Source organism: Micropterus dolomieu, linkage group LG12 (genome assembly GCF_021292245.1).
Source record: "Micropterus dolomieu isolate WLL.071019.BEF.003 ecotype Adirondacks linkage group LG12, ASM2129224v1, whole genome shotgun sequence".
Classification (NCBI taxonomy): domain Eukaryota; kingdom Metazoa; phylum Chordata; class Actinopteri; order Centrarchiformes; family Centrarchidae; genus Micropterus; species Micropterus dolomieu.
Window position 1 is genome coordinate 13,523,234 of NC_060161.1, and position 25,680 is coordinate 13,548,913.

The following is a 25,680-nucleotide window of genomic DNA, read 5'->3' on the forward strand; positions in this document are numbered from 1 at the left end:
TTATGTAAACTCTTTTTTAGGACACGGTTTATGAGTACTATGTGGACACCAAGAACAAAACCTGGGTTTCTTTTGAAGATAAGCTGCCAAAGGGCTGGTGCTACAATGCCAGGTAAGTAACTCAGTGGTCTTATCAGCTGTTTCATTCTGCCCATCTAGTTACTTTACTTTCACTTTTGAAACTGAATAAATACTAGATCATATAACCTATTACTAACATCTAAAAAGTAGATCTGTATTTCTTCCTCTGCTCTCTCCTGCAGTGCTCCGTTCTATAAGATTATGGTCCCTACCGTGGACACAGTTCGCTATAACTTCCTGGTTAAGGCTCTGGTGTTGGGTCAGTACCCGGTGCTGCTCACTGGGCCAGTGGGCACTGGTAAAACTTCAGTGGCCCAGAGTGTCCTGCAGGGCTTGGATAACAAGTGGATAGACCTCACTATCAACATGTCTTCCCAGGTTGGTGCCCAGTTTTTTCAAGGTCCCAGTTTGTGACTAACACAGAGGTTTATATCATTAGCAGGTAGAATAAAGGCATGTGAAGGTTGAGGTTAGGTTTAAGGAACGGAATTACAGATAAGGGTTGCTAAAAGAATAGTAAACGTTTGTGGTTTGATTAGATCTTTGATATTTTATTTGTCCCTCTTTATGTGCGTGTGTGTCTGCCCTAATGTCTCTTATCCCCCGGCTTGCTCTCATTAAAGAAGAAGATGGATTGTAAATACCACAATATGGATTTATACGTTGTATGTCCACTAGGCTGCAGCACACATGCTGTCATAGAGTCTATATTATAGATGCCACACATGCACAGGCTAGCACACACATCTCATCTGTCAGCTAAATATAAATTGAACAAACCACCATGAGATGCAGTCATGTAGAGGTGATTGAGTGCAGGTGTCGGGTGTGTATGTGCATGTGCATATTTCTGTGTGTGAGTGAGTGAAACTGCCTCCATCCCACCACGTCATGGCTTTGAATAGCCCCCATCTCAGCTTCACTACAATTAGAGTAAAAGTGTTGCATTGCCACAAGGCGGACGTCAGCGCTGGATAGCAGTGATGTAGGGCTATTAGAGAGAGATGGAGGCACTCATGGCTCCCCCACCTGTTCACAATCATCACCATCACAGCCCGGCTCTAACCTGGCAGCTCTTTCTCCTTCATTTTCCCCTCCTCTTTCCTCCACATCCGTCCCACTCCGACTGATTAATATGTATTTTGGGATTAGTGCTACTTTTTCCTCTCACTCTCTTTCCTTCTCATTCTTTGCTTCCCTTAGTTAATCTGCACATCTGTAAAGTTCAATCTCCTGTGAGTGGGTGACTGTTTCCCATCTTTCTCCTTTTCTTTCAGTCTGCAGTCTATAGCTGCTTATGAACAACAAAATAATCAAAAGCAAAGTGGACTTCTCCATAGCAGGATTTCCAATTTCACATGGGAGGACTGGACATAAAACATTAGTTTTTAATATTATGAATGTACTAAATTCCATAGTTCAACCCACAAAACTCAACATAAAGTCATAAAGTACAGGTAAATCTCATAACATTGGGATATCGTGGAAAAGTTAATTTATTTCTGTAATTTTATTCAAAAAGTGAAACTTCATATATTCTAGATTTATTACACATTAAGTGAAATATTTCAGGTCTTTTTTTGTTTAAATCTTGATTATTAGGGCTTACAGCTCATAGAAATGAAAAATCCATATCTCACAATATTAGACAATTGGAAAAAATAATTAAATGTCAAACTGAAAAGAGACTCTCAGTCTGGTTCAGTACACACAACCATAATCATGGTGAAAGACTTTTGTCCAGAAGACACTCACTGACTCCCTCCACAAGGAGGTTAAGCCACAGAAGGTCATTGCTGAAAGAGTTGGCTGTTCGCAGAGTGCTGTATCAAAGCATGTTCATGGAAAGTTGACAGGGAGGTTAAAGTGTGGTAGGAAAAGGTGCATAAGCAACATTGATGACCGCAGCCTGAGAGGATTGACGAGCAAAGCACTTCATGCTTCCATCTGCTGACAAGCTTTATGGAGAGGCTGATTTCCTTTTCCAGTAGGACTTGGCCCACAAGGCCAAAACCACTAGTAACTGGTTTGCTGACCATGGTATTACTGTGCTCGGTTGGCCAGCCAACTTGCCTGATCTGAACCCCATAGAGAATCTATGGTGTATTGTCAAGAGTACAGTAAGTGGTACCAGACCCAACAATACAGACAAGCTGAAGGCCACCATCACGGCAACCTGGGCTTCCCTAACACCTCAGCAGTGCCACAGGCTGATTGCCACCATGCTACGCCACATTGATGCAGTGCAAAAGGAGCCCCCGGCCAAGTCCTGAGTGCAAAATTAATGTTTTTCAGAACTTTTCAACTTTTCAGAAGGTCAACATTTCTGTATTATAGATTCTTTATTCTAATTTTCTAATATTTTGAGATGGATTTTTGATTTCCATGAGCTCTAATGGTCAAGATTAAAACATAAAAGACCTGAAATATTTCGCTTTATGTGTAATGAATCTAGAATAAATTAAAGTTTCACCTTTTGAATAACTTTACAGAAATAAATGAACTTTTTCACAATATTCTGATTTTATGAGATGCACCTGTACTTTATGCAGATATGAAACATAACATAAAATTTTTGGATCTTTGTCTTTCTCCCTGTGTTTCCATCACTGTCCAGACCACCTCTAATAACATCCAGGCCATCGTGGAGAGCCGCATAGAGAAGAGAACCAAAAGCGTGTTTGTGCCAGCAGGTGGGAAGCGCCTGCTGTGCTTCCTGGACGACCTCAACATGCCGGCCCATGACCTCTTTGGCTCCCAGCCACCGCTGGAACTGCTGCGTCTCTGGATCGACTATGGCTTCTGGTATGATCGCCAGAAACAGACCCTAAAGTTTGTCAAGGTGAGATGAGGAGTGTGGTCTGTTTTTGTGTGTAGGTGTGTGTGTGTCAGATAGAAATATATAATTTTTATGCCTTCTCAGTGCCTCCTCTATAATCACCTCTTAATTACCATTCTTTTCAGCTACTGGGACAAGCTTTAGATTTGAAGTATGTTTTATTTCATAGGTACAGTGTGTCTTACTTTGAGGCCTTAAAACTATTTTCTGTTGTGTTTGCGTGTGACTGTATGTGTGCATGTTTGCTTTGTTAGGACATGTTCTTGTTGGCGTCCATGGGGCCTCCTGGTGGAGGGAGGACTCACATCTCTGGGCGCTTACAGAGCCGATTCAACCTCATCAATATGACCTTCCCTAATGTAAGTCCTGCTGTCATGTCCAACTTTTATTCTTTATCAATGAGAAAATATATTAAATATGCCATGAACATGTACTTGAACAGACCTGTCTCTCTCTGTATGCAGGAGTCGCAGATCAGGCGGATCTACAGTACCATGATCAACCAAAAGCTACAGGGTTTTAAGGAGGAGGTGAAGCCCATTGGAGAGATTCTGACTCAGGCCACTTTAGAACTGTATTATGCTGTTTCAGCTCGTTTTCTTCCCACTCCAGCCAAGATACACTACCTCTTCAACCTACGGGATATCTCCAAGGTACACAAAAATACATATAGATTGGTTAGATCGATCAGTATTCCTGGCTATGGTAACAATTTTCTTTAAAATTAACTAATGCGTATTTAAATTAACCTGTTTAGTTGTGCGATTCAGGTCAGAATGCTTAAAAGGTTATTGAGACTTATATGAAAATTGTAAATACTTAAGTAATCTACAAATTAAAATGTCTATTTTTTTTTTATTCTACACTTTCTAGGTGTTTCAGGGTCTGTTACGAGCTCACCCAGACTTCCATGATACCAAGAACAGCATCACTAGACTGTGGATCCATGAATGCTTCAGGTAACAAAGGCCGTTTTTTCACCAAATCTTTGATCTTCTCACAGTCGTTCAGCATATTTACTATAGCTCTAGCCTCATTATGTATCATTATCCCTTAGCTGTCTAGGATAGGATATATAACTCTAGGATATATTCAGTTGTGAATGGTTTTCTACAATATTTTATCTATATCTATATATATATAGATATAGATATATATATATAAGCCTAAACATACAGGTGATTTTGTGTATATAGTGTGGATTGTGGAATTTGTTGTCTATGTTTTGTTGTTGATTTCAGGGTTTTCTCAGACCGGCTTGTAGATCAAAGTGACATGGAGGCTTTTGTTGCTTTGCTGGCGGAAAAACTGGGCTCACTCTTTGACCTCACGTTCCACAGCATCTGCCCCAACAAACAACCCCCAATATTTGGTACATTTATTACTGTACACATGGTAGTGTCACAACAATGAGTATAAAATTACTCTATATTAATACTTTATATTACAGATAAGATAATGGATTGGTAAAGGGTTGTGGTTTAAGCATTATGAAACTGATAGACGAATGACTACACCAGAGCATATGAATGTGTTTATGTGTGTTTATTTTCTGTGTGTCAATTAGGTGATTTCCTGAGTGAGTCTTGTGTGTATGAAGACATACTGGACTTGACGCTTCTCAAGAAGTTCATGGAAACCCAGCTGGAGGACTACAACCTGACACCTGGCATAGTGCCCATGAGCCTGGTGCTCTTCCGAGACGCCATCGAACACAGTGTGTCTGAGAACACAACACACACACATCCACACATGCCCTCATGCACATATTTAAATGGACAATAGCACACAATTCCCCTGATACATCAACCCACAGCGTCAATTCCACCAGTCAATCCAGTACATTACCACAATCAATATAAGAGGTCCTCATCTGCTGTGCTCTGATGTGTCTTTGCTGTGTTCACTGTTTGCCAGTTTTATGATTCAGGCCCACTTTGAAACTCCTTTGAAAAACACAGCATGAGGCTAAAAGCTACCCTGTAGTTGAAAGAGAGAAGGCCTCTCAGCACTAGGCTCTGCTCTCTTCAGCCTGCTGTCAATGTACCACTTTATCACATGCCCTTACAAATCAATAGCACGACATTACTACAGAAACATACCTGCTTGTACATATGTAGTGTTGGTTTGTACATGTTGTGCACAGATTTTCAGGCACACTGGAGCTCCATTAAGCTTTATGTCAATATTAGAACAGATTGCACACTATTAGCAGGAAGTAGGAATACAAAACTGCATGGCTCTAGATTTTGTCACATGAACAAACAACATGAACAATAACGCTCTAGCGTGCAAGTATCTGAATATTTATACGAAATGCTTGTCAGCCACACACAAGGCTTATTGTATTATTTATTGTAAGAATACTGTGAGCAAAGGATTTCCAATAAAATGTATTATCTGGGTAATATTTTTGTGTTCCTCCCATAGTAACTCGTGCAGTACGTGTGATCAGTCAACTCAGGGGCAACATGCTGCTCGTGGGTGTTGGGGGCTCTGGTAGACAGAGCTTGTCTAAGATGGCCGCCTTCATCTGTGAGTACCAGGTATTCCAGGTGGAAGTCACCAAGCAGTACCGCAAACAGGAGTTTAGAGAAGGTGAGATCAAACACACTGATTGTATCCAATGCCTTCCACTGTAGAAGTAACCCTGTGGTCTAGAAATTAAATGAGGAAAGATCAAACCAATGATGGAAATTAAACAAGATTAAAACAATCCTGGACTCACATATATTATTTAACATTCAGTGTAAAGCGTTACATAGTTTAGCTCCTGCCTGATTCTCCTGAATCCAATTTCAATTATAATAGGGACTCTTTCTGTCCTTGCTTTCAGACATCAAGAAGCTTTACCGTTTGACTGGTGTGGACAACAAGCCCACAGTCTTCCTTTTCAATGACACCCAGATCACAGACAAATCCTTCCTTGAGGACATCAATAACATCCTGAGCTCTGGAGAGGTGCCTAACCTCTACAAGCAGGATGAGTTTGTTGAGGTCTGTAATGTTTTCTGATATCTTGTATTACATATTTGTTCTTTAAATGTTTTATACCTGCCTGTACATCTGTCTGACTCAAGCGCATCTCTATTTCTGTCAGCAGCATATTTTAATATAAGTTGAACTGAATATGAATTATGTGTAAAGTTAAGATTTGATCATAAAGTTTATATTAAAGACTGAAGTCAGTTAAAACCTTTTTCCAATTCTCATAACATGTACCTGTTCTACCTCTAGGTATGCAATGCTCTGTCAGAGTCTGCCAGGAAAGACAATGTGGTGGAGACTCCTGACTCCTTGTTCAGCTACCTGATAGAGCGAGTCAGGAACAACCTGCACATTGTTCTCTGTATGAGCCCAGTGGGAGAGCCCTTCAGGTAGATTCTGGTTCCTGCAGCACATTGTGTCATGTAATATATCCTGGTTCACTATATATTCCTCAATCCTCTCCTCTTTTTGAAAATCCTGTTTGCTCTTGTTGACACACACAATTATGATTATTAGTATGAATCACATTGCTATCCTTATCTATAGGCAGAAGGGTCCCAGCATTTTAGCAGCTTCTCTCTTTCTTCTTCTCTCTTTGTGTGCATTGCTGCCCTAACAACAAGGGATTACATGATACAAAACATTTTTAGTTACTTTTACTGTAATTTTATTTTACACACAATTAAATACTGACCCTGGCAGTTGTGTCCATATAATAGCCAATGTCCAGTAGTCTGTAGTCTAGTCTATGATCTTATATTAACTGAATGAAGGAGGAACGTTGCCCCTTGCTTGTTGCTGCACTTTTGATCTCAGCAAGCTGCCACATCTAAGGACCCTGTGATCCCTGTGTCTGCCTAGTATAATCAAAGAACCAATCTCAGCAACTCCAATATCCTCACAGAGAGTTTGTAAATAGAGGAAATTTAAATACATTTGTGGTCTTCTACAGGGCAACTATTCCCTTTAGTACCTCTCAGCAGCTACTCAGTCTTACGCTGGGGACAGAGAGCCGTGCCTCACCATATATCAGTGTGTTAATGGCTGATTTACACTTGGTCTTGAGTAAATGAGGTCTAGTAACTTGATTGATTCTGTTGCAAGAACCTGAGGCTTGCTTTATTTACAAACGGTGTGTATGCTGTGACAGAGAGGGCCAGCTGTTTGTGCACACACAGATGTAGTTGCAAACAGATGGACGCATATCTTCTGTTATTCATTCTCTCTTTCTCTTGTCACACACATTTCTCCTCACAAAAACACAGGCATCAACGGCCTGGTTGTAATTAGTGGCATAGGGTAGTGGTCACACATAATGCTGCTAATTGGCTGGCAGGCACGGTTACCCAGAGCTAATCACCATTCTCTGGACGAGGCGTCCTGGCCCTCTGACCACTAGTTGCTAGCAGGATCCATATCACATTGCCAGAGCTCAGGGAGCCCTGCTACACCAGCCAAACTCCCTGACTCACACCATAGATCTCGAGCATACTCTTCACCACCTTGCTGTACGAGATTCTTTTTCATTTATAATGGGGATCATTGTATCAACAAATTATATCAAAAATTTTAAAATTTGCTAACAGGAACCGTATCCTCCAGTACCCAGCACTCGTTAGCTGCACCTCCATTGACTGGTTCTGTGAGTGGCCCAAAGATGCTCTCCTGGAGGTAGCTGAGAGGTATTTGGATGGAATGGAGCTGGGCTCCGTGGAGGGGGTGAGGCGCACACACACACACACACACAGCCATTTCATTTCACACTGTTGAACTGGTGCCCATTCGGCACTGTGATACATTCTTACACACAAATCTACTCTCTTAAGTTCAACTTCATGTGATCGTGGTGAAGGTAGAGGGGAAAAGATGTTGTTGTTTGGAATGAAGGCAGACACCTGAACATGACTGAACAGGGACAGAGAGCTTTATTTTCCAGGTTTTACATTATGAGCCTTAATTATTGTGCACACAAAAATGGTTGACCTCAAATTACATTTACGGTCCAAGCTTCAAAACCAGGCCTCGTCCATACTTTCTAATCCTTGTCTGGAGGACTGTATTAAAACTGGAAAAAGTTACAAGTTTAGAAAACGAAATTCTGTAACTTTTAACTGTGAACTGCACTGAAATCTGAATTAATAATGTGACTAAAATAATCTGACTCCTGAAGTTGTGTTCCTTTTGTTTAATGATCAACATTTTTACATATGCTGCATGATGTTGTAGATCCGGACAAAGGTTGCCAGTATCTTTGTGACCACACACCAGTCGGTAGCACAGGTCTCCCAAAGGATGAGGTTGGAGGTGAAGAGACATAATTATGTGACACCCACCAACTACCTGGAGCTGGTGTCTGGATACAAGAAGTAGGCACCTTCAATCTTTTTTCTTCACTTTTTCTTGCTTCTGTTTTCTTCTCTTTTCACGCCACCTTCAGTTTTTTCATGTGTGTCTTGAAGGCCACATAGATGGTTAATAATGACACACTAAGCTGGTCCTGAGTGTGAGTGCGCACACCTAAAACTTACATACATCAGGTGTGGGTGCATTGGGTGCTCAGAATAGAGCTAAACCAGAACAAGTAATTGTAGTATGCTACCTGTCTGACTAATCCTCCTCTTAGGATCAATGGCTTTCTCTGTCTATTCAATTCACTAAACCCCTGTGTCTGTTCACACAGCGACCATCACCTTGTCGGTCATCTTGTTGGATTTATGTGTGTGTGTTCATTCAGGCTGTTGGCAGAGAAACACAGTGAATTGGGGGAGCAGGTGAGCAAGCTGCGCAACGGCCTTTTCAAGATCAACGACACACGGGAGAAGGTGGAGGCCATGTCTGTAGAGCTGGAGGAGGCCAAGAAGCAAGTGGCCGAGTTCCAGAAACAGTGCGACGAGTACCTGTCCGTTATTGTACAGCAGAAGATCGAGGCTGACATGCAGCAGAAGGTAAGCACCACGTTTGCATGCACACAAATCACTAAATACAGAAAATTAAATCCACCTGACTTACCCAATCATACTATTGGGTTAGAAAAGTTTTACATTAGTGCTAGTGTTTAGAAGGGTGTTAGCAGCCGACTAATAGGAAACAGGCATGTAATAGCCAATGACATGTTGGTGAATGTTTGTGTGTGTGTGTGTGTGTGTGTGTGTTGAGGCGGTGAGTGCTAATAGCGACAAAATCGGGGCCGAAGAGTTGCAGTGTAAAGCCATGGCTGAAAATGCACAGAGAGACCTGGACGAGGCCCTGCCTGCCCTGGAAGAGGCCATGAAGGTAGGTATCTGCCCTGTTGACTGTTTTAAATCTGCCAGTCCCTCTATGTGTTGGTCATTTTGTCTTTATCTGCTCACTTTGTTCATTATTATGTCAGGTTGAAGTATTTGATGAGTAATAATCCTTGACCTTACAGTGTTTTTGACTGCTTTCCTTCTCTTCTGCTGTGATGTACCACCTTGTAATTTGAGTGTGTGCTTCCTGTCTGTCTAAATTTGAATAAAACATGGCTCATCAAGCAGTATACCTAACATCCACACATTCCTTCCTCTTTCTGTACATAGGCTCTGGAGTCTCTGAATAAGAAGGACATGACAGAGATCAAGTCGTATGGTCGTCCCCCAACCCTGGTGGAGACAGTCATGCAGGCTGTCATGACTCTTCTGGGCAAAGAGCCGACCTGGGCAGAGGCCAAGAGGCAGCTGGGTGAGAGACAGCGGCAGCAGTGCAGAATTTATGAATGGGTGAAGGGAGAGTTTGGCAAAGAAACGAACTGATTGGGAAAACAGAAGAGTGTAAAAAAAGAGTAAAACCAGACAAGTACAGATTGTGGTCAGTAACACTAAAGAAAGGAAAACTGTAACGTAATGGGGAAAGAATGGGATTGCAGATAGCATATATTAGAAGGCCCTCTCAGGTCATCTCTGTTGGAACAACACTCTGTTTATATGTGGCAGTATATATTTCTATTTTAGCTGGTGAAAGCTCACTGTAGTTTCAGATACTGCCTACAAAAGGCCCAGAGCCTTTTTTGTTTAAGTGGTGTAAAAAATATTTTCACCTTTAAAAACTGCACTGCGTTTCCCTCTTGCTGATCACCAGGCTGTAGAGTTGTCACAAAAATAGATTACACAAAAAAGGGACAGGGATTTTGGGAGAGCACAACTAAACAGGACTTCTTTCCCTTTGAGAATGATGACTTTAATTTTTGAAATTAATCCACCTGAGAGCCATATACAAGAGAAATTTGGAAATGAAATTTTGTTTTCTGACCAATGTGACCTTGAAATGTTTCTGGCAGGTGAGTCCAACTTCATCAAAACATTAGTTAACTTTGATAAGGACAATATATCGGACCGTGTTTTGAAGAAGATCGGCCAGTACTGCAGGCAGGTAGACTTTCAGCCAGAGATCATCGGCAAAGTGTCACTGGCTGCCAAGTCCCTGTGCATGTGGGTCAGAGCCATGGAGGTAAGAGGGTGTCTGCTGGCTGCCAGTACACAATCACATGCTCACAGATCATTGCACATAATAGTTTGTTACTAATTAATGTTGAAAAAGTTGGTTGTTTAATGCATACAGACTACGGTACCAATTTTGGCACAGAGTACGCACACGCACAAATCCACAAAGAGCTGTATGCATTAAGTGCACTACTGCATAGCAGCAGCTGAAAGTGTTTGCCAAGGAGCAATCACAAAACAATGAGACTCCCATTTGTTAAATGAACGTATTGAAAGGAAAATAGGAAGCTAAACTAAATCCACTGATGTGTGCACTGTTCGTCCAGGTTTATGGCCGTATCTACAGGGTGGTGGAGCCAAAGCGGGCCCAGCTGAACACTGCCACGGCCCAGCTAGCAGAGAAACAGGCCGCACTGGCTGAGGCCCAGAACAAACTACAAGAGGTATGTAGTCCAGTGCATCTAGCAACCAAGTCAAGTCAAGTCAAGTTTATACACAAGTGCACAATTGTACTGTTATAGTATGTCACATTTACATAGGACAAGATCAATATAACAATGTAATTACTACACACTTGTGTGTGTGTGTGTGTGTGTGTGAGAGCAGGTTGGGGAGAAGCTAGAACAGCTGAAAAAGCAGCATGGTGAGAAACTGGCGACGAAGGAGAGTTTGAGGAAGAAATCGGAAGAAATGGAGGTGAAACTGGACCGAGCTGACAAACTGGTGACTGGGCTTGCTGGAGAAAGGGTCCGCTGGGAGGAGAGAGTTGCTGTAGGCCACACACACAGATACACAACGAAAATAATAACCCCTCTCCTACTCAGGTCTGTTTGAGACACAGATCACAATGTAATCTGGACCTTGTGCTTCAGGGTCTTGAAGAAAACATGGGATACCTGGTAGGAGACTGTTTGCTAGCAGCATCTTTCCTGTCCTACATGGGACCTTTCCTGTCCAACTATAGAGACGAGCTGCTTGCCATCTGGATGAAGGAGGTGAGACACACCTAATCAAAACATACATCCTGGTATGTAGTTCAGTGAAAAGCTTGCCATACACTCGTACTTCCTTTAATGTTACTATCAGGAAGCACTCAATGAAAAGTGTCCTCTTGTCACCCCTCTCCTCCACATTAGGTACGGGACTTAGAGATCCCATGCACACCAGGGTTCAGTTTTGCAGTTTTTCTGTCGAAACCCACTGCAGTGAGGGACTGGAACATTCAGGGTCTGCCCTCGGACGCATTCTCTACTGAGAATGGGGTTATCGTCACGCGTGGAAACCGGTCAGTCCATGTTGACACAATTTGTTATTAAAGGGTTTATTAACTAAGATTAAGTTCAGTTCCGTAAACATACTAAAATAATTTTTTGTTTGTTTGTTTTTCTTGATTTGGATTTGGTTGTGTTCACTGTACAAAAACGTGTTTCAAAAATGCATGTTGACTTGTTTTACTTCTTTGCCTTCTTTCAAGATGGCCACTGATGGTTGACCCTCAAGGCCAAGCTCTGAAGTGGATCAAGAACATGGAGATGAAGAGAGTAAGTATTGACGCAGCCAATCTGGTTCTGATTCTTATTCAATCTTAATGTTTCTTTACTGTTGGAGAGTTAAATATCTGGAACATTCCTGGGATTTTGAGTGTCATAGGAAATGTAGAAGTTTGTTAAATATTGTCCAGAGAAGACAGGGAATGTGGTCAAATTTTATAAATGAATCAATTTATTTACAGTGAATAGTATTCAGTATTTTACAGTTAGTTTCCCATTTATTACCACTGATGATAAATGAAAATGTAAAAGCAGTTTTTTAATTCTGTACAGTAAGTTGTAAATAGAGTGCTTTGAAACAGAAACACTGGTAGGGTTCACTATGAGCATGTGGTAAGTTGAAACATCAACTTAAAATATAGCCAAAAAGGATCACAAACACACCAGGTTACTGGTTCTAAGAAGCAGGTTTATCCAAAGTTATCTTACCTTAGCAAGAAAACACACTGACTAAAATACACGTTAAAATTAAATACATAATATATATAAAATAGAATAAAATAACACCAAAATCAGGAAAGGCTCTCCTATAAAAGTATGTTTTAAGAAGGGACTTAAAAGAGTTCACTGACTCAGCCGAGCTGATTTCCTCAGACGGGCTGTTCCAGAGCCTTGAGGCCTTGACTGCAAACGTTTTGTCCCGTTTAGTTTTCAGTCGAGACTCTGGAACAGACAAAAGACCTCTGCCACAGGATCTAAAGGTATGTGCTGGTGCGTATGGGACTAAAAGGTCAGAGATATAACAGGGCGAGAGGCCATGAAGAGCTTTTAAAGCAATTATATATATTTTTATACTGTAGAGAATTATGCAGTTGAATGCCATTACTTCTGTCAAACACCAGTCACATTGTGAAATCTACAGCAAAACCCAATGTATTTTTCTATTTAAATTAATTAATATAAATTCATCTAAAACAGCAGGTTACTGACTAAGTTCACCATGTTTATTAGATTGGAATAATGAAATTATACGTGGCCTTGCTTTCTAAATCACTGTTCATCAGCCATTGAAAAACCCATATTGGTCGACCACTACTGTAAAACTGCTTCTTGAAACTGACCCAAAGCTTTCTCTCATAATGGGGAGGAAAATATAACATCATACTAACTTCTGCTTTTCCTACTCAAGGCATATTCACGTTACAGCAGATAAACAAGGGTTTTGACCTGCATGTTCAGTGACGCAGTATTTCCAACTCTGGAACTCCTAATAGTGCTGTACTAAATGGCGCCACCTTAGCTACGTTGATAATGTTTTTTTGTTAGTGGGTTTTTTTTTTACATTGCTATGGTTACTAGCAGTAGATTCCTGCGTTTCAGAGATTCAGACTTTTTCAGTGTTTTTGTAACAAACCTGGTAGCTGCATCTGTATGCTGTGAAGTGAAGTGAATATGTTTTTTTTGTCTGGTCTTAATATAAGGCCAATTTTTTATTGTACAGTTCTGGATTTTTTTTAAACACAAGTGATTAGTTTTTTATCCAGCCTTCGGTTCAAGCAGTGGTGAACAGCAATTGGCTGTGCATCTTTTGGCCGACCCCAAAGACATCTTGATCTCAATGAGACTACCTGATTAAATAAAGACGATACATAATGTATTTCTCTTTCTGTCCTCCTGTGTGTATGTGTGTCCACATGTGCAGGGTCTGAAAATAATTGACTTTCAAATGGCAGACTACCTGCGGGTGCTGGAGAATGCCATCCAGTTTGAGAATCCTGTTTTGCTGCAGAATGTCCAGGAGGACTTGGACCCCTCTCTCAACCCAGTTCTCAACAAGTCCCTGACACGGATAGGTCAGAAACACACACAACCACACAGACACACACAAAGTAAAATACCAACTGCTAAAGGTTTCTCTTTATCTTCAGCTAAATTTGAGGGCTGCCTGAATCCATTGTGTTTACATTTGTGTGGGCTTTCTCCAGGCGGGCGACTGCTGTTGAAGCTTGGTGATAAGGAGGTGGAGTACAGTCCAGAGTTCCGTTTCTACATCACCACCAAGCTGTCTAACCCCCACTACACACCAGAGATTTCTACAAAGACCACTATAGTCAACTTTGCTGTCAAGGAGCAGGTCGGAGCGTGTGTGTGTGTGTGTGTGTGTGTGTGTTAGTGAATGAATGTGTGTTCTGTATGTTTTAACTGTTTTATGTATATATACACATACACACATGTGTGTGTATCCTTATTTCTGTGCACATACAGTTTGGGAGTGTGAGCTGCTGCCTTAAATTGTCTGTTTGTGTATGGGACTGTGTGTGCAGGGTCTGGAAGCCCAACTCCTGGGAATTGTGGTACGTAAGGAGCGTCCAGAGCTGGAAGAACAGAAGGACTCTTTGGTGATCAGCATTGCTTCTGGGAAGAGAAGCCTGCAGGAGCTGGAGGATGAGATCCTGAGGTTGTTTAGCTCACCGTTTCAGACACTGTGACCTTTCACTTTTTTGACACATTGAACAAAATACAGTTTACATGAAAGATCCAATCTTCTCTTAATTTTAGTAGCAGTGAAAGTATTAATACCAGCTGTAACTAGCTGTAAGTAATAGTAATAGTCGTCCTAGTAAGCACATTTCAAGCAGCAGTACTGATAGTGGCAAGACCCACCTTCCTAAGAACCAGTGATTAAATGTATTGAAGTAAACATTTATTAAATAGGAAATCATGTTACTAGTCTTACTAATAGTTTAAAACTATATAACATTACTTCTACACTTGCCACTGTTAGTAGAAATCCACTGAGCTGTACTTTCACAATTACTGATACTATTACTAGCATATATTATCAAGTTATGTTAATCAGCCACCCGGTAGCACCACAGCAGCCACTGTACCTTTCTGCAGTTACCTGATGACTAAATACTATTTATTATTGAATATATTAATACTTGAAACATGCAGTTTACTCTATTTTTGATGTGTGTGAAACCTTATTCATTTGTGTTTGCTAATGTTTTTCTTGGTCTGTCATGCATGCTCAGCTGTATGGCAGAGTTATGTTGGATTTATGCATCTAGGTTTTTTTAATGTTATATATGCATGTGTGTCTACTCTACAAGGCTCCTGAATGAGGCGACTGGCTCGCTGCTGGACGATGTGCAGCTGGTGAACACCCTGCAGGCATCCAAAGTGACGGCCAATGAGGTTTCAAAGCAGCTGGAGAGCAGTGAACAGACCGAGATTAAGATTGACTCTGCTAGAGAGGTCAGGTGTATAGATGAGGAGATTGGGGTTTTGTGATTTGATCTTATCATAAGTTTTAAATCTTTAGGGTTTTGGACCATTGATAAGACAAAGTAAGAAATTATAATCCATCACTGGGGTTTCTGGAAAGTTGTGATGGGCGTAATTGATAATGAAAATAGTTCATTTGCAGTTTGTGCTTACATTACTGTATGTGTATGTAACTTAAAGTGTTCTCTCTTAACAGGGCTACCGCCCCTGTGCCCAGCGAGCCTCCATTCTCTTCTTTATTCTAAACGACATGGGCCGCATTGACCCAATGTACCAGTTCTCGCTGGATGCCTACATTAACCTGTTCAACCTCAGTATAGAAAAGAGCAAGCGCAGCCACAAACTGGAGGAAAGGATTACCAACCTCAATGACTACCACACATATGCACTTTACAGGTAAGCTAGGATGCATCAAGAGATGCCCTTTTCAGAAGTCATGTCTGTTTCCATGCATGTATTCATGAGTCAGTCAATGTTTTACATGGACAGAGAAATTATGATCTACAAACAAGCTGTAAAAGAGAGTAAATTGATGGACTGCATATATTCAAGCGCTTTTCTAACTTTCTAACTCTGCAGGTACACCTGTCGTGGTCTGTTTGAGGTCCACAAGCTGCTCTTCAGCTTCCAGATGTGTGCCAAAATCCTGGAGGTAGCTGGCAAACTCAACATGGATGAGTACAACTTCTTCCTCCGAGGAGGACTTGTAAGACAACACAGAACACACACAAACATTGTGTTTTTGCTCTATTTGATTTAAGATAATCCAACAGGTCAAACGTTTTATTTCAAAAGGCTTGGAACAAAGACAGCTTAATTCACAATGTGTTTTTTCCAAGCTTGCCGTAGCCCTTAGGAGACAAGGTTTTTGTATCTACTTGTCTTCGTCACTTAATTTCTCAATTTCCCAGGGACAGGCCTGCTAGAGTGTGATTGATGTTTTGGTGGGTTGTTTGGTCTATTTATTGAGACGCTGATGGAAGGATAGTTTGACTATTGATTAATTGGTGAGTGTGTTTTTAGGTACTTGATAAGGAGGATCAGATGGACAACCCCTGTACCAGTTGGCTGGCAGACTCCAGCTGGGACAACGTCACAGAGCTGGATAAGCTGCCCAACTTCCATGGTATCATGGCCTCATTTGAACAGTACCCCAGAGACTGGAACCTTTGGTTCACTGGCACTGAACCAGAGAATGCCACCCTACCAGGTCTGTTTGTGCTGTGGGAGGTTTTTCTTTTTCTTTGGTAGTTTGTTAATGAATTCAATCCTTTATATGCTTTGTGTGTGGATACACTATATTTATTGAAGAGATGATGAATATGTGTCTTCTCCTCTGCTATTTCTGAACTCATTAATAGACAACTGGGGATCTATTTATAGTTTGTTTACTAAGGAGACAAGAGAGAGCAAGAGTGTGTGTGGGTTTGTATGTTTGTGTGTTTATGCATGACTTATTTTGCTTTATTTCATTAGCAGGAAATCATTTTGACCCCTGCACCGGGCCATTTTATTCATCTCTCTTAATGATCCATATCATGTTAATCATACATCTCTGCTTCATTTCCAAACTGCCCTCACTTACCACTGAATTCCCTGGTTGTTACCCTTCCTCTCTGTTTTTGTCCTTCTAGGTGATTGGGAGAATAACTGTAATGAGCTCCAGAAAATGCTAATTGTGCGCTCCCTGCGTCAGGACCGCATCTCCTTGTGTGTCACCTCCTTTATTGTTAACAACCTTGGCTCTCGCTTTGTGGAGCCTCCTGTTCTCGACATGAAGGCTGTGAGTGTCAGCTGTTAACCATTCAGTCCTTACTACTTCTTCTATCTTGAGTATTAGTTTTGAAGCTTTGAATTTGAAGGAAATAACATTATACATGTCATGTGTATGATTGTAGCTCACTTGAAAACTCTGTTACACCATGCTGACTCATCCATTGTCACTGTCTTTGTCCTTCTTTGCTACCTCTACCGTCACTATCTTCTCCCCAGGTTGTAGAGGAATCCTCCTGCAGGACTCCTCTGATCTTTGTTCTGTCTCCTGGAGTGGACCCCACAGGAGCCCTGCTGCAGCTGGCTGAGGCCTCTGGCATGAGCCAGTATTTCCACGCTCTCTCTCTGGGCCAGGGACAGGCCCCCATCGCCAAGAAAATGATAGAGGAGGGCGTCAAGAATGGTACAACACCAATCGCTTTGTGTTCTTCCTGCTCTATTATCTCAGAGTCATTCTGTTTCTCAGAAGTGTCTTTTAGTTTCAAAAGTCACTTGTGCTTGACAAAGTACTTTAATTATGCATTTCCTTGCTCCTGTTGTCACCGCGAGGTTACCCAAACACACAAAAACTGACATGACAGCCTCTCTCATAAGCACTCTTTTCCTCTGCTCAGGTCACTGGGTGTTCCTTGCAAACTGCCACCTCTCTCTCTCATGGATGCCTGAGCTGGACAAGCTGGTGGAGCAGCTACAGGTGCAGAAGCCCCATTCAAACTTCAGACTCTGGCTCAGCTCTTCGCCACACCCTGAATTTCCCATTACAATCCTGCAGGCTGGCATCAAGATGACCACTGAACCACCAAAGGTGCATGTGCTCACAAACACAGATTTGCAGACTTGCGATATCTACTATACAGTCATATACGTATACACATGATATAGATAGCAACAAATCTACATAGAAGTTATTTGTATATTGAGTTATTATTTGCCTTCACGTATTTTACAGTAAGATACATCCTACACATAAGACCCTCATACTGTTAACACTGCCCCCTTTTGTCCTCAGGGCGTGAAAGCCAACATGAAACGCCTATACCAGCTGGTGACGGAGGCTCAGTTCAACCGCTGCTCAAGACCCACCCTCTACAGAAAGCTGCTCTTCTCCCTCTGCTTTTTTCACAGCATTCTTTTGGAAAGGAAGAAGTTTTTGCAGCTGGGCTGGAATATCGTCTATGGCTTCAACGATGCTGACTTTGAGGTCAGAGCCTCATCAGACTACTCTCTTGTACAGTCCAGTGAAGACGTTGGTGGTGACATTTACTGAATGACATAGTGAAGATAGGGGACAATGTGTGTGATGTGGTTATGATGGAAATAATTGATTAGAATTTATGGTTGAAGGTGTCCTTATCAGTAATCTGCTCTGAATTATATAATATACTTGATCTCATCTCAATGAGAATGGCCAGTTTAGACTTCGTGAGGGAACATTTCTTCCTCTCAAGTTTCCAGTTTTTACTGTTTACTGTCTGCTTTCTGCAGTAGATTTTATTTACTTTCATCATTTTTACTTTGCCCTTGGTCTGTATCTTACCTTTCAAAGTCAGTCTGTTGAGATCATCGTCTTTATGCCCCACTAGGTGAGTGAGAGTCTGTTGAGTTTGTACCTGGATGAGTATAAGGAGATTCCCTGGGATGCACTGAAGTACCTCATTGCTGGGGTCAACTATGGAGGTCACGTCACAGATGACTGGGACAGACGTATTCTAACCACATATATAAATGACTACTTCTGTGACGCTGCCATAAACCAGCCCTTCTTCAAGTGAGATACTGTAACACGCACACACCAAAATATGCACTAATGCACACTGCTAATAATTTATTAAGTTTCAGTTAACAAAAGTACGTATTACAAATGTACACATGATGAAGAATTAATGATATTTACATATTTTAGTCTTTAAATGCATACTGTCCCTCTGAAAATACATTTTTCCCTGGTGGAAGCAAACGAGCAGAGGCCACTTAAACTGCTTGCTGAAGTTACTCAAAAGTCACAGAGAACCAGCACCACTGAGTGGACAATCAGATTATTACAACTTCAGAAATGCAGACAGATGTTTGCTTTTCACACGCTTAGTCCTCAGTTTTTGGTTTCATTTGCTTTATTACTTGCACAAATGCTGTGTCTACTCCCTTATGTTTGAACCAGCAACTCTCAAAATGTTTATACTTTTAAAAAGCATTCAGCTCAAAACAACACAGACCATACACATGCATATTTAAAGTTAAGCTTTCCAGCACTCTGTATATTCAGGCAGAGTGGGTTATAGGATGGTTGTTTACAGCTGTTGTGAGGGACAGTAATGGGCGGGTGTGTACTGTCAACTATTCACATTGCTAAATGTACATATGCAGATAAAATATGTCTAAAACATTTTCTATTGTTTTATTGCCAATGAAACCCATATTTAGAAATACCATTATATATCACTGACTTTGTATTCTGTCATCTCCCTTTACCTGTCAGGTTGTCCACCTCAACCTCCTATTACATCCCCCGTGACGGTCCCAAGTCCTCATACAAGGAATATATCTCAACACTGCCTCCCACAGAGCACCCCGAGGTGTTTGGCCAGCACTCTAATGCCGACATTGCTAGCCAGATCGCTGAGACCAGGACGCTGTTTGACACCCTGCTCTCCCTGCAGCCCCAGGTCACCAGTCCTAGTGCTGCGGGGGCCAGGCCCAGTAGAGAAGACAAGGTGAGGGGGGACGCAAAGTGGGAGAAGGAGAGGGCAAAGATGACTAGTTGAGTGGAAATACACAACTTAAAACACTGGCATAAGATGAAACTAACAATTTTATATTTACACCATAGTTGAGCAGTATACTGAGTAATAGAGCGGAGATGCTTACAAGTCTCTGAGCAAGAGTCCAAGTCAAGTCTCAAGTCTTTGAGCAAGAGTCCAAGTCAAGTCTCAAGTCTTTGAGCTAGAGTCCAAGTCAAGTCTCAAGTCTTTGAGCTATAATGAATGTAGTATTACCTGCTGCAATCAATCCAGTCTGCTTATAAAACTGCATCGCTATAAGGAATTCTGTAACTGTAACCTATTTTACACTTACGGAGCACAACCATGTAATGTGCAATGCAATCAAAGAGTCAACACATCCCCCAGACTCTCAAAACCAGTGTAAAGTTATAACTAAATAAAACTGTAATGTTGCATGATCAACAATAAACCTGTAGCCTGTTTGCATCGACCGTTAATAACTGACATGATGGCAGCCAGCGGGAGAATTATGTAAGTCGACCACCACAAGTTTGGCAAGTAAACAAACGCTCATTCATCTTTATAAAAAACGAACAACAGTCGGAGTAAACCTCTCGTAGGTCGTAGCTGAAGCAAGAAGCAAGCTAACGTTAGATAGCCAATACTGAGCCAAACATGTTTACTCACCTCAGGTTACTCACCTATCTTGCGTTCAGCGCGTCTTTGTTTGGGTCTTGTTTTATGAAATTTTAAAGCCAAAGTTTATGATGAATGGCGGAGCAGCTGCCAGTGTTTGTTGTCCTCTCTCACGTGCGTTCGCGCGCAGCAGATGCTACGTGTTAGGTAGGCAGGTTATAGGTAACGCAGGGAGGGGAATAACAGCAAGCTCATCAGACGTTTCCTAAAAATAAACATTGTTCACGAGTCCCGCACCTCGAGTCCGAGTCGAGTCTCAAGTCTTTTAAGGACGAGTCTCAAATCGAAGTCACCATGTGCGCGACTTAAGTCAGACTCGAGTCCCTATCTCTGTCATAGAGTAAGTCTGTATCAGAGTACAAAGAGTATAGAGATTCATGTATGCATCAGCATGTAGTTAGAACCGGGGGAATTCTGTACTCTTTAAATCTAATTATCATTCCTCTTTGTCTCTTTAAATTTGAGGTAAGTCAGTATCATATTGGGAGCATTTGCTCAATAACTGTTGAAGATCTGCATGGAGAAAATATAACCAGATAATACTAATACAAATGATTATCAAAATATACATACAGCTTGAACAAGAATGGATAAACTGTTATATCCTACTGTACAGCTCTGTCCTGCGTGTTCTGACCAGTAGACTATTTATGTAATCCTCTAACTTTTTTTTATTATGGTTGATTTGAGTAAAAGGCTGATAAGCGTTATATAAAATCTAACCTGTCTGTCAGAATTCTCTCAGTCACTTTGGAAAGGGCTACAGGTCTGTAGTTATGAAAACAAAGAAATACCTGCGCTGAGATCACAGCCAGGTTGAATACCATGAACCTGAATGCCAGTAAACCAAGCTCCAGGAAGAACCACAAGTCTTTACCAGCATATTTTAGATGTTTAGCAAAGGGATCACATCCTCATACCTCATTGTCATCTAGATTACTAAAAGTTTACAGCTGTTCAGACTTCACTATCATGCCTTCAGTAAAGTCAGCAGCAGTAAAAACTAATCTCTCACAGTAGTGTGGAGTTCAGCCAAATGTTCATTCCAGTCTGGTTTAATATGTAACAATACCCTGATTGCTCAACAACAACAATCTGGCTTGTTTTATCACCACACTATTGTCCTGTCAGATTAGTTCTGATATATGATATTTGTGTTTTTTTTTCAGTGTTGAACAATCTGTGATTATGATAGAATACATTTTCTGGAAAGGGTTAGGGCACGCTGAGGTATTAAAGTACTGGCTACATTGGTATGAATAGTATGACTAGATAAATCACTAAAGGTTGATGGTGTGTATCACCCAAACTTTCCTTCCAGATCATACTGTACATTTCTGCAACATAATTCCACTTAGCTGCGACCTGAAATGAGCCACACGTTTTTAATGTTTAGGCACGTTGCCTGTCAACCCAGCTTGTTTTTTCCACATATACACATATCTATCAGCATTGCGGCAAAAAAATTCAGCACCTTGATCTTAAACTGCAGATGGATTCGTCCCATCCTCAGTGCCCAGTAGTTAAGGGTTAGTTTTACTTGCACAGATCACATGCTGATGATCACATGTTTCTTTTCAAACACTGCATATTACATGATGAAGATTTATTTGTCATGGCTATAATCATGAGTGTAGTGTCAGTGCCACTTTAAGCCCGTCTGTTTTTGAGGCAGATTAGTCATTACTCATTTAATACAGTAGTTAGAGCTTAAAAAGGCTCTCTTCATGATGCTAGGGTCAATATTTGACAAATTTTTCCCAGCAATGCTGAGACATCCATATGGCCACTAAGCTCAAGACAGAAATGAGTATCTCTACTACTATCTCTATCTATGCTAGTGGTCCATCTGAGAAAGACTTTCAGCAATGTAATCTTGTCATCCAGCTCCTTTTTTTAGTGGCTCTTGTGGTTGCTGGAGTGTGTGTGTGTGTGTGTGTGTGTGTGTTTTGGAAAGGATTACTATCAAGGGTCTGAGCCTGAACTGAAGTCCTCCAAGTTTATGCAGCTCCATGATTCACTGCAAATACTTGTGTGCAGTGCAGGGATGGAAATTAACATCCGCCACCCGCCGAATGCGGGTGGATTTTCCATTTGGTGGCCAAATGTTGGAAGGCTACCCGCCACATTGGTGGGTAAATATATTTGGCATATAATATCTAGGCCTATTTGACGGTAATTAGCAGCAGACCGGCGTTCTTGTTGGTTGTGTGTCGCACTGAAATTGGTGTTCATTGTTTGTTGTTTATGTTCTTTTCATGTTACTTGTGTTTGATTGGCGTAGATTTGTAATGGGTGGGACGTTAGTGGAAAGGTGACAGGAGTCGGGACGGAAAGAGGAGAGAGTGAGAGTGTGGCCGCTTTCATTCGGAGATCAGCGCGAAAAGAATATCCACATTTATGTCGCATTTGCTTCTTCACACTGAACAAAAGTTTGCAGCTTTATCCCATGTGAAAAGGCCTTTATCCCGCAATCATGTGTGCTTTCACATAGCGGTCTGGCTTTACAGGAACAAGCGGTGTGCCGCAGCATGTCGGCTGTGGCTTTTTTACAAACAGATCATTCCGTCTTTCTATCTCGAGCCTGTCACCAACTTTCCTTGCTCAGATGCGGATAAAGTCTGCTCCGTACCTGTCATAAAGTGCAGCAAGCCGGCAGGTTGGCGCAATACCCCCGTGGAATAAGGCAGCGTGAAAGCTAGTGTTAGGAGCTAATTACAAAATTAGTTTGTACTAGGGGTGTTTTTAGCTTTTATCTGGGTAGTTGGCGGTCTAGTCTAGTGTCTGACACTGTCAGATCTTCTAATGGTCCTGCAGTCCCCCCCAGGGATCAAGGAGAATGATCTATAGACTGTATAAAGAAATATTGATCCCACAAAAGCTGTGATGTAGTGGCACCAGGACTCAGGAAGGCCAGAAGAGGGTGATTGTAGAAAGTGAGCAGTCTGATGAGGGGGTTTAAGCAGTGATAAAAATTAAGTTGAATGATTAATAAGCATCTTGTAAGTTTATAAAATAATTTACTGTTATGTTTTAAGTACATTTAATAGCAATAATATAATTTTGCTTCAAAATCACTCTGGCCTCTTCTTTAAGTTTGTATTTGCATAATAATACCTTATTATCTCAATTAAAAGGACGGAAACAAATGTATGTGTGACATAAAAGGCAATTTATTATTTTGGCTGGTAAAAAATATGTTATGGATATGTATGGATTTTTCATCTACCTGCCACCTTGGCAGGTGAGCCAAAAAGTTAATTTCCACCCCTGGTGCAGTGCCTTTGTAAGGTAACCTGTCTCATCCGCTTTTGTGCAACATTTCTTCTGTGCTTCCAGGTATTAGAGCTGTTGGCAGACATGCGTGGGAAGATCCCAGCATTGATTGACTACGAGGGCACTAGGTCCCTCCTCCAAGACAACCCTTCACCTCTTAATGTGGTGCTGCTCCACGAGATCCAGAGATACAACTCTCTTCTGGACACCATTATGTATGAACTCTTTCTGTGTGTGTGTGTGTGTGTGTGTGTGTGTGTGTGTGTGTGTGTGTGTTTCTTTGGGTTTGTCTCAGCAGTATAGGGATATGCTTATCATATACTACTAAGTAGAAATGGACGGGTGGTCAGGTGATAAAATTGTGGTGGTTAAACCAATCACACAGGTGTATCTGATTGCAATGCAAAAATCTAAACAAACCGGTAATGTTCATCCTGTTTTGTTTGTACCGCTATGTCTGAGTGCATGGTAATTCCAGTCATGGCAACATATCCAGTCTAGGAATACAGTGGCTGCTAAATGCCTTCAGTAAGGGGTGGGGGTAAAAATGACAGATGTGTTGCTGTAACTGAGTATCTTTGTGTGTTAGCTCGTCCCTGGTGGAGTTGGAGAAAGGGATCAAAGGCTTAGTGGTGATGTCATCCAGTTTGGAGGAGACGTTCCACTGCATCTATGACGCTCGTGTACCACCACTGTGGGAGAAGGTGCCAGACGCACACACACACACACACCACCTACAATCACCCTCTTCCAAAACAAGTTCTGAAAATAAATGTAGACAAATATGCTTTAATCCTGCCTTAATCTATTATCCGGTCTCTGCTGCTTGAGGCGTAATTCTCAACTTCTCACAATGTATAGGCAATGCACATACAGTATGAGAGGTGAGACTCCACCTGCTACCTTCCTTTTTTTTTAACATTAATTCATTTAGCTGACGCTTTTATCCAAAGCTATACTGCTAAACTGCTATACATGTCAGAGGTATATAACGAGGGGTTAAGTGTCTTGCTCAGGGTGGATGGGTCAGAGTAGGGAATTGAACCTGGGTCTCTCACACCAAAGACATAGTCTTATCCATTGCGCCATCACCCCCCCATTTACTTCATAAAGTTGGCAGACCAATAATATTGAGAGAGCTGCTCTTTGGAGAATTGAGTGGACTTGAATAATGCAAGACAAAAAGACTATTCTCAGTGAGGATTACAATCATAAAAAGAACTCATTGAAAAAGGTAGCCAAGCATGAAAACATCCAAGGTAAACAGTGAAAGAAATGCAGCCTTTATTGATTTGGTTATACTGTACTGTATAATCAGGAATGGACCGAGCATTTCTTTGTGAGGATCATAGATAATGTTTCAATACAGACAGACAGCTATGTTTATTCTCCATTACTTATTCTGACTTTCTCTCTCCAATAAATATGACCATGATTTTTATGGTGTGCTGCAGTTTAACGGTGGCCATTCAGATTTTCACTCAGGACTCTTTGTGTATTGATCTCTGTGATTGTGATCTGATTAACAGTAATCTATTCTGCTCCCTTCAGCCGTTCAAACAGCTGCAGGTCTGGCCCTGTACTGACTCACTGATCTGTTATTAAAGGTGTATTTATTCATCACTCTGCCTGGCTGCACAGACACACACCTATTGTTCTCCCCTGTCCAACCGCAGACACACACACACAGTGATGGCGCTCTGGCAGCATTCCAGCTGTAATTCTGTCCGAACACTTCATTCTGGCTTCGTTATCACTGGACCTCTTTACAGTGGGGAGAGAACACAGGGTGCAGTCAGACTGGGTCAGGGGGCTAGAAAAGATTCTGGCTACAAGTTTCTGTGTGTGTGTGTGTGCGTGTAGTGTATGAGTCAGTGGAATGTGTGTGTGTGTGTGTGTGTGTGTCTATTTCCTTTTATAGGAGTATTGGACAGCTAATAGGGCTGCTGCCTCCAGCTGAGCTTCTCTATTCCAGTGACCACTTTCTCATTTTGCACACTTTGGTTTACTCTCTCTCTCCACTTCATCTTGGTCTATATCTCATTCCTTTTTTATCTTCCATCTACTTC

At 41.5% G+C, this 25,680-nt stretch overlaps 1 protein-coding gene across 2 annotated transcripts in view; it reads left to right on the forward strand.

Moving 5' to 3' along the window:
- Nucleotides 1-25,680, forward strand: part of dnah2 (dynein, axonemal, heavy chain 2) — a 65,183-nt gene that overhangs the window by 33,332 nt on the left and 6,171 nt on the right. For both annotated transcript variants that reach the window (XM_046064213.1, XM_046064214.1), the window contains 37 exons: nt 21-112; nt 264-459; nt 2,699-2,923; nt 3,175-3,279; nt 3,385-3,573; nt 3,794-3,879; nt 4,162-4,292; nt 4,488-4,637; nt 5,351-5,518; nt 5,757-5,917; nt 6,158-6,297; nt 7,495-7,627; nt 8,135-8,274; nt 8,643-8,853; nt 9,065-9,181; nt 9,466-9,607; nt 10,203-10,372; nt 10,692-10,808; nt 10,972-11,136; nt 11,238-11,360; nt 11,502-11,650; nt 11,840-11,906; nt 13,558-13,708; nt 13,841-13,989; nt 14,180-14,313; nt 14,972-15,116; nt 15,343-15,542; nt 15,726-15,852; nt 16,170-16,356; nt 16,781-16,929; nt 17,139-17,322; nt 17,534-17,724; nt 17,929-18,120; nt 18,503-18,687; nt 19,396-19,630; nt 23,675-23,826; nt 24,201-24,315. In XM_046064213.1, the coding sequence (XP_045920169.1) occupies nt 21-112; nt 264-459; nt 2,699-2,923; nt 3,175-3,279; nt 3,385-3,573; nt 3,794-3,879; nt 4,162-4,292; nt 4,488-4,637; nt 5,351-5,518; nt 5,757-5,917; nt 6,158-6,297; nt 7,495-7,627; nt 8,135-8,274; nt 8,643-8,853; nt 9,065-9,181; nt 9,466-9,607; nt 10,203-10,372; nt 10,692-10,808; nt 10,972-11,136; nt 11,238-11,360; nt 11,502-11,650; nt 11,840-11,906; nt 13,558-13,708; nt 13,841-13,989; nt 14,180-14,313; nt 14,972-15,116; nt 15,343-15,542; nt 15,726-15,852; nt 16,170-16,356; nt 16,781-16,929; nt 17,139-17,322; nt 17,534-17,724; nt 17,929-18,120; nt 18,503-18,687; nt 19,396-19,630; nt 23,675-23,826; nt 24,201-24,315 (5,673 nt within the window). The remainder of the gene's footprint in view (nt 1-20; nt 113-263; nt 460-2,698; nt 2,924-3,174; nt 3,280-3,384; nt 3,574-3,793; nt 3,880-4,161; nt 4,293-4,487; nt 4,638-5,350; nt 5,519-5,756; nt 5,918-6,157; nt 6,298-7,494; nt 7,628-8,134; nt 8,275-8,642; nt 8,854-9,064; nt 9,182-9,465; nt 9,608-10,202; nt 10,373-10,691; nt 10,809-10,971; nt 11,137-11,237; nt 11,361-11,501; nt 11,651-11,839; nt 11,907-13,557; nt 13,709-13,840; nt 13,990-14,179; nt 14,314-14,971; nt 15,117-15,342; nt 15,543-15,725; nt 15,853-16,169; nt 16,357-16,780; nt 16,930-17,138; nt 17,323-17,533; nt 17,725-17,928; nt 18,121-18,502; nt 18,688-19,395; nt 19,631-23,674; nt 23,827-24,200; nt 24,316-25,680) is intronic.